This window comes from Equus przewalskii, chromosome 7 (assembly GCF_037783145.1).
Source record: "Equus przewalskii isolate Varuska chromosome 7, EquPr2, whole genome shotgun sequence".
In the NCBI taxonomy this organism is placed as follows: Eukaryota; Metazoa; Chordata; class Mammalia; order Perissodactyla; family Equidae; genus Equus; species Equus przewalskii.
Window position 1 is genome coordinate 77,448,711 of NC_091837.1, and position 12,172 is coordinate 77,460,882.

Sequence of the window (12,172 nt, forward strand, 5' to 3'; positions counted from 1 at the left end):
AAGGCTGCAAAACACTGGTTAACTGTTCTGGGCTGACGGCTACAGAAAGCACTTCAAATGAATAATTAGTGCTTCTTTTTTATAAAGCTCTGGGGGATCTCCTTGACTTGAAAATCAAGTCGTTTATTCTCCATTATAATTCTCCCTAAGCCATACATAAGACAAGCAGGGGGATGACAACATTTTAGGCAAAGTGGGCCTATTACATCCATCACAATCCAGTTGGATTTTCTGGAGTGATGTTATGGAAACGAAACCATAGCTCAACTCTTCCATAGTTGCTTTTGGGACATAATTTCCAGACATCTGTTCCAAGCAGACACCTTTGATTTAGTTATATAGAAAGCTCAGATTTTTCTCACTTTTGTAGTCTACTCGTGACGAGATTAAGGGAGTAGAAACACCTCTTGTGACTCGGGGAGCTGAACTGGGACCTCCTTCGGCAGTAAGAAGCTTCTGAGGATTGTTTGAGTTACGCTGGTTTCCACTAAACAGGTGATTTGTTTCTAGAATGAGCCACCCCTCCTCAATTTATTGCCAAGAAGGGGCTTCAGGAAGCCATTCGTCAGGTTCCTTCCACAGGGGGAATTCCTGGCAATGGTTCTCACTCTCATCTCTCTCCCCTCCTCCTTCTCCTCTCCTCTAATATCCTAGGGCCCCGAAATAAACCCGTTATTCCTTCTTAGAGATGGCTTTGTATCACCCTCAATAGCTGCTACTTTTCTATAATCTCAAGGATTATTTCCTTTTGATTCACTTTCTTATCTGGGTTTGAGGTTCATCAGGTTAATGGAAATTTATGAAACGAGGACACGGCAAAATTCACAGACATGCAGAAGAGAGCTCCTCTTTAATCTTGGGACCACACAACCTCAGGCTAGAAAATGATTGTTCCCTTGATATTAAAAATGTGATGAAAGGTTCCATGATTTCCTAAGGCCACAAAACTCAATGGTGACAGAACCAGTGCAAGAACCCTCTACCATTTTCCCTGTCCAGACATCTGTCTTCCATTACTTACTCTTCTTGGATATTTTGGGTGTGGAGTTTCTGCTTCAATTTTCCTTTTTGCTTCCTATAATTTTGTTATTTTCTTCTAGAACTGTGTCGTGAAATACTCAAGCAACAACTGTGACAAGTAACTGGGGCAAATATCGCACCTTCTCTGCACTTCCGCTATTGACTTGGAATCTTTCATCCACCAGATAGTAGAATCTTCATGAATCTCTGCAAACTGGCAGCTTAATTTGACATTTCCGGAGTGGTCAGGGAACATCTCGGCTTGGATCTTCTTCAATAATACCGGAGCTGGAAACGCGAGATTTGCAGGTCAGTGTTCCGACAATAGTTGCAAAGAGCTTTGCAGTGGGCAAAAGACTTTCTCATTTTATCACATTTAATTCTCACAACAATCCCCAGAGACAGGGATAAGAATTATTACCCTCAATTTATGGATGAGGAAACCAAGTGTCTGGGAGGAGGTGTGGCTTGCCTAAACAGTAGGAAAATGAACCAATCAACCTAACAGAAAACTCTTACTGTTCATACTTAAAACTCCGTGAGTGAGGTCTGTAATGCACAAAGTGAAATAGGACTTTAGCAACATTTTTTTTTTAAGATGGGGGAGGGCGGTTATAGATGCCTAATCTGTAGGACCTGGGCAGAATAAAGATACTTTTAAATGATCACCAGATGGTCCAGGTCAAAATCAGAGCTGAGATTAGGGAGTAGAATAAAATCTGGATTATCTAAGTAGTAATTGTGGCTAAACCCCCAGATGCAAAAGGCAACTCAACAGCAAGTTAATTGCCGAAAAATATTCATCCATCTTTTCTCTGATTTCAGTTGTCTGTGCTGAAGATATCCTAGTGTATTGCAGTGATGTCTGACATCAGTTTCATTAGCAAAAGAGCAGTATCTCCTTGGATGAAATGGGAGCAATAAGGAAACGATTCCCGGGGGTTAGGCTGTGACCTTTGAATATCGCCTTTTAAAATCAGGGATGAGAGCCTGGCAAGCCAGGTACATGTGTAATTACTTGGGGCAGCCACTGGGCGGCAGCATAGACATTAGAACAAGACAAGGATGGCTGACCCGGCCAGGTGGTCAGAATAATCTGGCAAGCAGTGAGGTTACTGGAAATGGGGTGTCAGTCTATTACAGACCAAGTTCCATAACTCCGCAGTTTGGTAACACAAAATATTTTATAATCCACAGCCAAGCCAAAAGTCATCCATACTGATGCTCTCTTTTGCTCTGTTGCCTCAAATTCCACTACCGTGAAATAGTTGGTGCGTTAACTGTGCCTCCCATCTTTCCTTGGTCCAATAGCATTTGGATAACAGAATGCATATTTTAAAGCTTAGTTTCTTTCCAGGAGGTAACAATGGGCCACTTGGGTAACTGAGTAGCTGAGGCTACTAATGATATTACAGGATCCAAGCGCATAATCGAGAGAGAGAGAAAATATACCAAGTACTTACTGATGGCAAAACCCATTTCAGGTCCTTTGGCCCTACTTGGCTAGCTGGGCTAGGCATTCAGGCCCACGGTCTCAAACGCTTGGGCTACCCGTCCCCTCATTTGGGACTTACTTCCTCGAGGGCCTTTCCAATACTATGTGGCGGCAGCCTTCATGGGTGATTTGCAGATACCGAAATGTGCCTAAGACGGCCAACCCCATCCACAACCCATTGTCAGTTCTGAACATAGAAAAGCGGGGCACGGAGGGAGGAGCACAAAATGAGGGTCTCTGAGAGATGTGAAGTTGGCTTGGACAAGAGGCCTCAGGGCTTTGGAAAGGACCCCTGTTTGTGTGAGACAGAGGTAGAAATGCAGATGAAGGAGCTAAAAGGAGGCCTGGGAGCACAGCTCGGTTCATCTTCTGTGTATATTCCTGCCAAGCGTTGAGGGAAAAGATGGAGAAGTCCCCTGGTGAACATAAAGCTTCGGCTGTATTAAGCTTTGAATGTCAAGAAAAAAAGGGTCACTTGGTTTGTTTTCTTTCTTTCAGAATCATCCAAGTCATCCCCACTCCCCTCCCTGCTCCTACTCCTACCCCACCAGGTCACCACCCTCCCAGAATGCTGTGCTCCCAGGCTGCAGCCCTTCACGATGGGGAGGCTGTGCCACGACTGAGATGGAACCTTCCCACTGCACGTGGTCCTCTGCAGAGTCCTTTCTCCCACAGTAACTTGAACAACTATGCACAAAACGTCCAAATAGACTGTTTCCCTCTGGGCCGAAACCACTTGAGAGATCTTTTAAGACATTGCTTCATTCTCTTTAAATATGTTTTACAACACATATACTAGAAACCTGGTTGGATACCTCCAAACTCTTCGGAAGGCAGTTTTGTATTTAATTCTCTCTGCACCAGAGGCTGAGGGCCCGTCTGAGCTGGACTGGGAGTAATGAGCGCCCGCCCTGAGGTCTGAGGACTCGGGTGAACGCCATAGCGTTCTGCTCCAGCACACGTGGGCCACTTTACCTTGTTGCAATATTTTCTCTTCTGACTTCTACCAGATTTCATGGGAAGGGAAAGAAGAGCTCTGAAATAAAAAAGGCTAAAATTCAGGTTATGGGATGGAGTTTGAGGCTGAAGTGATTCCCCAGGCAAAGCAGAAGGGACAGCAGTTACAAGAGCTCTGAGTCTGGAACCTGGAACAGAGACCACAAGGGGCTTCAGACTCCAGTAATGGGGAGGGTGAGTTGGAAAGAAATTTTATACTCAAATTTGGAAGAAAATCCAATGTTCAATTAAGCCATTTTTAATGAAAATAAATGATTAAAGAGAAGACTCCCAAATTGTACCTAAATGTTTATTTCTGTAAATCCTGCTTAGCATGTGGTCTATTTAATTATACTAATTAGCTACACTGATTAACACTTCTGTTTATCTTTTAAAATATTTTTTTAAGGGATAATTAAACAGAAAGGCATCTTAATCACGCTCCTGCAATTAAACATACCTACAGGCAGCCTGTACCAGCGGTTCTCTCCCCAGATTACCTGGGAACTTATTTGAAATGCAATTTCTCAAGCCCACATGTTGAATCAGAAACTCTGGGGCTGAAGGCCAGCAATCTGTGTTTTAATAAACCCTCCAGGTGATTCTGAGGTCACTCAAGTTTGAGAACCACGGGCCTACATGCCAAGCCATTTGGTCACAGCCATAGCATCAACACTTACCCAGTGGAAACTTACCTTCATTGCAAAGGACTCAGCAGGACACTGGAACTTGACATCTGGTCAACAAACCCAAACTTTAACAACGACAGGAAGCAACAGAGCCTCACCTTTTCCTTCTCTTTGGCAAAGTGACCTTTTTGGGTCTTTTTTCTCATCTGTGGGTGATACTGATGTTTCAAGTTTAGGAATCTTTTTAAGAGAGCTCCAGCTCTTTTTGATGTTTTCCTTCTCTTCCAATCTCAGTCTCAGGGCAGCCACCCTGGACAGAATTTTCTTCTTTACTCCCTCAGCTAGATGTCCACTTCCTGAGGTTTCTTGCTTCCTCTTGACTTCCTCCCACCCGGTCACTGCTGGGGGTGCTGGGGGGAATCTGTCAGTCTGGTCTGCCATGTGGCTGGGCTTCTCTTCTCTTGACTTTCTCCCATGGCCCAGGGTGCAGCCCTGTTGACACGGGTCCCGCAGCATCTTAGGCACTTTATCTGATGCACATTCTCCCGAAATGAATGCCAAAGTCATTGCCGGGGAGCCAGGTGCACTTGCGGGTTTGGTTTCCCCAATTTGGGGCTCCACTATTTTAGGTTCCTCAATTTTTCGGCTTATTGAAAAGTTTGTGATGTTTCCTTCAGGAGAGGAAGTAAAGGGCACCTGAGTAAGACCACTAGGAGAGAGCAAATGTTTCCCATACTCACTCTCAAAGGCTCCCCTTTCCTTTGAGTCAGAAAATGCATATTGATGGTTTCTGGGCTTAACTAAATCATTCTCGGGGATGTCATGAATTTGACCTGTGGAGCTGTGAGTATCAGCTCCAACAGATGCATGAGTCATTACTTCAAGACAGCTAGAAAGAGGCCAAGTGGGGAAAACAAATTCTGCTGTGCTGTTTTTACTTTGTTCGGCCTTCCCTAAGCCTCTCTCCCTGCCTTCTTGTGTTTGGCTTCTGCTGTATCCACTTGGAATTGTTTCTCCACCTTTGTCAGAACATGGGACTTGCAAAATGGCTGGTTGGACTTCTACTGTCGCTCTGTCATGTTGACTCTGTTCAGCCTCCCCTCTCTCACTGTCTTCTTGGCTTTGGTTGATGCTGTTTTCACTTGGAATGGTTTCCCCACTTTGCTGGGGGCATGGGACTTGTAAGATGGCAGGTTGGACTTTCACTCTCTGGCTCATGTTTCCATCATTCAATTTACTCTCCTCTCTGATGACACCCAGTGTGGATTCAGAGGGCTCTGCTATTTCAGCCCTGGCACACTCCGTCACACTTGTTTCATCAATGGGATCTACAGAGGACTCTAGGATTTTAGGGCAGGTCAGAAACTGTTTAAAGAAGGCAGGGTGATCCACCTTGAGTTGGTTTTCCTCTTGGTTCTGACTCACATTGTTATCATTTTTCTTCCCTCCAGTTTTGGAAGCCTCTGATAGCAAATCTGTGACACATAATTCCTTTTCATCTACAGGGTCCACAGACGACTCCATGAGTCTGGCTTGGCTCAAATATCGGGAAGAAAGACAACTCCAATGTGCATGATGGGCTGGCTCTTCACTTTCACGGATTTTTCTGTTATTAGCAAGGGCTGAGCCAGACTCAGCCTGAGGATCGTGAACTGAAGCTGCAGTTTCAGAGGGGTACAGTTCAGGCATGGCAGCATCTGCCTTTAGAACGTCAGAAACAGCCCAGATCCTGTTAGGGATCATGGGAACAGCTTGCAACTCCTTGCACTCAGAATCTGTCAGTTGTTTTGATGGCCCGACTTCTGGAATGGGAGCATCTAGAGTTATAATCTTCAGCTTGTTGCCTGTTTCCCAAAGTCCTGGTCCGCTCTCTTTAGATTCCTCCAGGAGGATATTAGAGAGAGGTGGAACATTGCTCAGAGCCTGACCATGTTCTTCCACAGTAGCTTCTGCCACCACAGACATGCTAGTCCCCAGGCCTGAGCTCTGCCCTCTTTGCTCCCTGGAGTTTGCTGATGAGTGGTCTGAGGGCACTGGGTTCATTTCCCCTTGAGCAGCCGATGTCATGGGCAAACTTTCTTGGAAATCATCTTCAGAACAAGAACCCTGGTGGGGCAGGCTCTCCTGCTGGACCCTCTGTGTTGTTTCACTTCCTTTTTCTTGTAAATTCTCTTCAAGGCCCCTACTGTCTGCTCTGTCCACAGTCCGGCCCTTCTCTCCAGACTGGTTATCAATCTGAAGAGGAGAATTGCTACAGAAACCCTCTCCCTCTGGGAGTGGGGGAACACAGATGTGGACTCCTGGTCCACTGGGAGCCAAGTAAAGGAGCTCTTCCGGAGATTCGGTTGTGGAACCATTTAAAATATGACCCAAATATACATTGGAAGGAAGTTGGAAAATATTTTCGTCTGGTGCCTGAGGTGAGCTCTCCCCTGGGCCATCTGCGTGGCTGTTCCCAGCAACTGAAACAGGGAGGTATTTGACTGTGTGGACTTTGGTGGCAATGGTAACAGCTGATGTGTCCCCACTCTCCCTGGTCACCTGAAGGCACTCAAGATTAGCAATTACTGTTGTTGGCCTCTCCTGAGGAAATTTCACAATTGAGCTGTGACTAGCTGGTGTGTCTGTTGTGTCTGGGCCACTGGTACTGGGCCTCCGGTCATCTCCTTCTTTAAATCGCACGACAGAGTTATTCTCAGAAGATAGAGGCTGTCTTTCCTCAAGCCCTCCTGAGAAGCTGGGGCTCGGCTTCTCCTGGCCAGACTGTACCACGGAGGCCAATGTGGAGGTGGAATTCTCCACCTTGGCTAGACTTTCCCCTGTGGCACCTTCACTGGCTTTCTGTGAAATGTTCCAGGTGAAAGTACTGATAAAAAGAGGGGACACGGCCGAGTTTCTGTCCTTGCTGCTTTCGCAAGTAGCCTGTGGAGGCTCAGAACCTCGTGTCTGAAAAAGAACATCCAGTGTCTTGTCATCAAGAGAACATAAATCAGATACTTTGCTCCGACCTTCTGCCAGCTCTAAGTCCATGGGGCAAATTTCTTGAGGCAAATATTTATCAACTGAGGCTCTAACAGGAAAATCCATGGTATCACATGTTTCTTGCTCACCTGCTTTGAGAAGCTCCCTCGCACACATTGCTTCTCTGTCCCTTGGCACATCACACACAGTTTCCAGGGTGGGGACGGTATTTGCACATTCAGGGGAAGCAACAGAGAGAACCTCGGGCTCCATGAGGTCAGCTCTGCCCTCCTGGGGCAGGCGGGCTGACAGCTCGTAGGCGGACATAGTTGCATTATTGGCTTCTGGGATGCTCAGCTCAGGTCCTCGTTTTCCCCGAGACTGTCTGGGTGCGTTGTCTTCTCTGTCTTGGTTTTCTCCATGCCGTGGGCCTCGAGGACAGATTTCTACCTCCAGGTATTGGGCCAATGGTGCCTTTTGATTGTGGATCCCTCCGAAGTTGGGGAAGGAATTTGCTGTGGTCCCAGTAAATGCAGGCTCCTCCCTGGCAGGCTCTGAGAAAGCTGGCATCCGGCTGAGAGGGCTTCTCTCCCTGATGGTTTCCTGAATTTGCACCTAGGAAGATGAAAAGTGATATTAATAGAATTGTTCCTGGGAGAGCCCACAACAGGGCATAATTGCAGTCCCTAGAGCGTTAATCCTTGACGACTGTAATAATGGGCAAGAAGAGCAGCAGGAACGATTGCAATCTGAACACGAATCCCCAAACTCTCCCTAGCTGTTACAGACTTCCTGGAGAAATACAAACGTAAGCAACTGTATGTTCCAGAAAACCTTTGGTCAAATTTCCCATTATAAGCCAAAAGCCCCCTGACAATCATCTTTTAGCGATTTCTTTCTCTCTCTCTCAGGAAAAAAGATGGGAGATAAACTGCACGTTAACTATTTTGATAAAGTAAGTCACAAGAGCTTGTGTGCATCTTATCAGAAAGACAAACTTCACACGATCATGACAAATGAAATATGCAGCGCTTTAAAGTAGCAATGAGCAATTTTTGTTCCCTAAATATAACAGCTTGTTGGTTAATAAATGTTACTAAAGAACAGAGAGATGACTGTCTTTTGAACCTGCCTCTAATAAAGTAATGGGGATATGATTGGTCATCAGCACTGCCAATCACTTCTGCCCCAGGAAAGTTATAAAATCTTGGAATGCCTCCCCCTCTTTAAAAGATATGCTCTGTGGCAGGCAAACCATGTCTACAAGGAGTAGGGGATTCGGGACTGCTTAGGTTTTGGGGATGAAAGAGATAGAGACAGAGAGAGAAAGACACAGAGAGAAAGGGAGGGAGGGAGGGTGGAAGGAAGGAAAGAAGGAAGGGAGGGAGGGAGGGAGAAAAGGAGGGAGGAGGGAATGCGGATTGTGAGGTGTGAACCCATCATGAATCTGAATGTTCTATGACACTGAATATTGTTCAAGGAAGCAGCACACTCTCTGACTAAATTCTCATCTCTTGAAACTTTTATCTCACTGACTATTTCAATACATATCAAAATTATGCCCAGCCAAGGAGAAGGGCATTGCTGCTAAATTTTGGCAAGTGACTCCATCTTTGCCCCTAAGACTCCTGCTCTGGGGCAGCCCCATTCAAATGTGCAGGAGCCAATGAGTGGGCTTAAAGAGGGGAGCAGATAGAGTCTCTCTCCCAGCACCTGACACAGTAGAGCTGAAATGTCCCTGCACACAGGGCAGCTCTGGGTTCTGAGGCTCGTTTCCATAAATCACTTACAAGAATGCGTCTTATTGCCCTGCGGCCAATCCCTTTACCCACTGCCATCGGGAAACAGGACAACAGTGTCACCACCCTCCTTTCCACACAATCCCCAAGGCTGCTTGTGGCCGTCAGTGATTCACCTCTCATTTTCTCCTTAAAGCTATCCTGATGTTCATTAACTTAGAATTTACTGGCATAAGAGTGCTAACTGACCAAGAAGAAATTTCCTGTGCTATGAACTCCATGAGGACAGAGACCACTCACTGATTCAAGAAACATTTATTGAATGCTTCCAATGTACGAGGGAGTCTCCCAGCTGATGGGGACACAACACAGGCATCTGCAGGAAGCTCCCATTCTGCGCTGTCTTTGAGGTCTGTCACAGCGGTCAGCGCCCAGCAGGTGCTCCATAAGCACTTGGTGGAAGAATGAGTAAGTGAATGAACCACGCACGAGTTGAGACAGCTCTACCCCACCTCACCCATTAAACCTCTACATTTGGCACGGTTTGGACTTTCATCTGCTCCTGACTTTGGGACAACTGTATTTTAGAAAGCAGACTTTTAACCGTAAACAAGGGCACTCCTGGTTCACCTGCTGGTGTTTCTAAAAAGAAAAATGTATTTACTCTCTTTCTATATCTCCCTTTTCCCCCCATCATATTAAAATGGAAAAGGGAAAACAAGAAAGGTAATTTCTGTGAAATAAGAAGCAAGATTTTTAAAAAGAGTTCAGGAGTTTAATATGCATATGGTTTCACCTCTATACCTGAACATCCATGACACATGTGGGGAATGTACTTTCCATTTGCTATTTTGGTTCAGATTTTTTATAACAAGCTCTAGCTCAAATATACTGAACTATTAAGCAGAGACAGTGTGGGGAGCTTCCTGGTCGCGATTTGAGTTGTGTAAGGCGACTTTCCAATTAAAAATACCACGACCCTGTCTTGAGCCTTCCTCCCCTGCCTGAATTTCCACTACCTATGTCAGTCCCTTATTTTAAGATCTTGCCATCATCACAACAACATCAGTGCCAACAGACATTCATGGAGTAGCTGCCATGCATAGAATTCTCTGCCAGGCAGTGTACAATTTTTTCCAAAGGGCTCCAGCTAAAAAGCCACTGTTGCTTACTGGGATGGTACCCACTCATTATTGCTTACTACCATATACAAAGAGTAATAGGCTGATACCTAGAAGAGACGATTACCTGGAGTGGTGAAACACAGGACAAGTAAGCTTTGACTAAAATGAGTTTGGTCATTGGAATATATCATCATAGCCATGGTATCAGGCCTTGATTGACAAAATAGCCATGTTTCTATTAAGGTCCTTCCCTCTCTTGCTTTTAAAATAAAATCCTACTTTCAAATACCGGAGTGAGGTCCCACATGTCAAGAAATATGGCGAATCCTTCACCATGTAAATTTGTCCACTTGACAAACGTATACTGTGCATCTACTTTCTACCAGGCTCTATTCTGAGCCCCGGGGAAGCATCAGTGAATGCAACATGGACTGCTGGCCTTTTGGAAGTTATATTCAAGCAAGAAACCACACGATTGGTCCACTGCTGTTGTGGAATTCCATAAATTTGACTTTAACCAATGGGATTTTCTCCAAGTGGAGCCTTTAACAGCCCAGTCCATACTTGTCAAGTCTTACAGCATCAGATCCAAGGGCAGGCTCCTCAGGTCTCGTTCAGAGGCAGACTCATGAGAAAGGAAAACCACAGACTCGTACCTTGCAAATGAGTCAGACCTTTCTTTCAGGAGATCTCTTAGGTAAGTCATTATGAAAAAACTCCAGCAAATGATTCTCCTCCTGCTCAGCTCTTGTCATCATGGAGTAAGTGGTTAGACTCAGGAGGTTTTGTCATTTTGTTACATAGGAAAATTGTTCTCAGTCAGATGAAAAGAAGGAGGGTCTGGGGCTCTAAGAGGAAGCCTAGTGGAGAGAGGACTCAGAGGACTGGCCATCTGAGTTCAGCTCAATCCAATATTGCATGCATGACACCAGGTAACCTCTTTGGCCTCTCTGAACCTCTGTCTCCTCTTCCAAGGCTAACCACATGCATGTCAGCACCATCTTGTCAAGTGCCTGACACTCCCTGACATCAGTTTCCCTTGTTCTGTGTAAAAAGAAAGTAGTGGTTAAGGCAAAGAGAAAATTGAGCAATGCCAATGAGCAGAATAGTGTACTCTGGGTTTTACATAGGCTTTCTCATTTGACTGGTAAAATAAATCTGAAATACTGATACCATCATCTCTTCTTTATTGATGAGGTAAATAGCCTGGGTCCAATCAGGAGATAGAAACCACACAGCAGGTTCAATAAGGGAAGTTGAATATAAAGAATTGTTAAATGTAATAGAAGAGTAACTATTAGCTACAGGGAAATCTACGGTGCTCCAGGGTGAGGGAGAGTACCAAGGAAGGACAGCTTGGAAGGGGCTCAGACCTGGTTGACGAAGGTACAATCAGGCCACCAGATAGCAGAGAAGATTGCTGGTTTACCTAGGCCAGACCTGATCTGGAATTGACGGGCAAGCAATAGAGCACCCTGCCCAGGGAAGGCAGGAAGCAGGCGTCAGCACCGAGTGCACAGGATCGCAGCGGGAGTCTGGGCACTGGCTGGGGCAGAGGCCGAGGCCTTCAGAGTGGGTGGGCCACATGCTGGGAGGAAGGGGAGGGAACAACAGCCCTGTGTATACGGGGCCATGAGCGGAGTCTGGATGTTGGTATAGGCTGAGGCCTTCAGAGGCGGCAGGCCATGCAGCGCTCTGGATTCTGCACAGAGAGGGCTGCAGGAAGGTTACCACTAGGCCAAGGCTACAAGGTCGCAGATGGACCGTGTTGTGGGCCCCGTGGCCAGGACAGGCTCTATGGGATGACCACAAACCCGTATCACCAACCCCTCACTGATGCTGAAAATGACAGGCATCCTCTTCCTCCTACAATGTCTTGAGAAAGCTTCACATCGTGCTTACACTAAAAGAGAAAAGGTACAGGGCCGGCCTGGTGGTGCAGTGGTTAAGTTTGCACGTTCTGCTTCCTGGAGGCCCGGGATTCGCTGGTTTGGATTCCAGGTGCGGATATGGCACTGACTGGCAAAAAGCCATGCTGTGGTAGGCGTCCCACGTATAAAGTAGAGGAAGATGGGCATGGATGTTAGCTCAGGGCCAGTCTTCCTCAGCAAAAAGAGGAGGACTGGCAGTAGTTAGCTCAGGGCTAATCTTCCTCAAAAAAAAAAAAGGGGGAAAAAGAAAAAAGAAAAGGTTAATGGAATTCTGTTA

The 12,172-nt window shown here is 46.0% G+C and overlaps 1 protein-coding gene across 3 annotated transcripts in view; it reads right to left on the reverse strand.

Moving 5' to 3' along the window:
- Nucleotides 1-12,172, reverse strand: part of ALPK2 (alpha kinase 2) — a 117,631-nt gene that overhangs the window by 29,725 nt on the left and 75,734 nt on the right. For all 3 annotated transcript variants that reach the window (XM_070627773.1, XM_008524631.2, XM_008524634.2), the window contains exons 5-6: nt 4,299-7,716; nt 1,161-1,308 (exon numbers count right to left, since the gene is read on the reverse strand). In XM_070627773.1, coding sequence (XP_070483874.1) covers nt 1,161-1,308; nt 4,299-7,716 — 3,566 coding nt within the window. The remainder of the gene's footprint in view (nt 1-1,160; nt 1,309-4,298; nt 7,717-12,172) is intronic.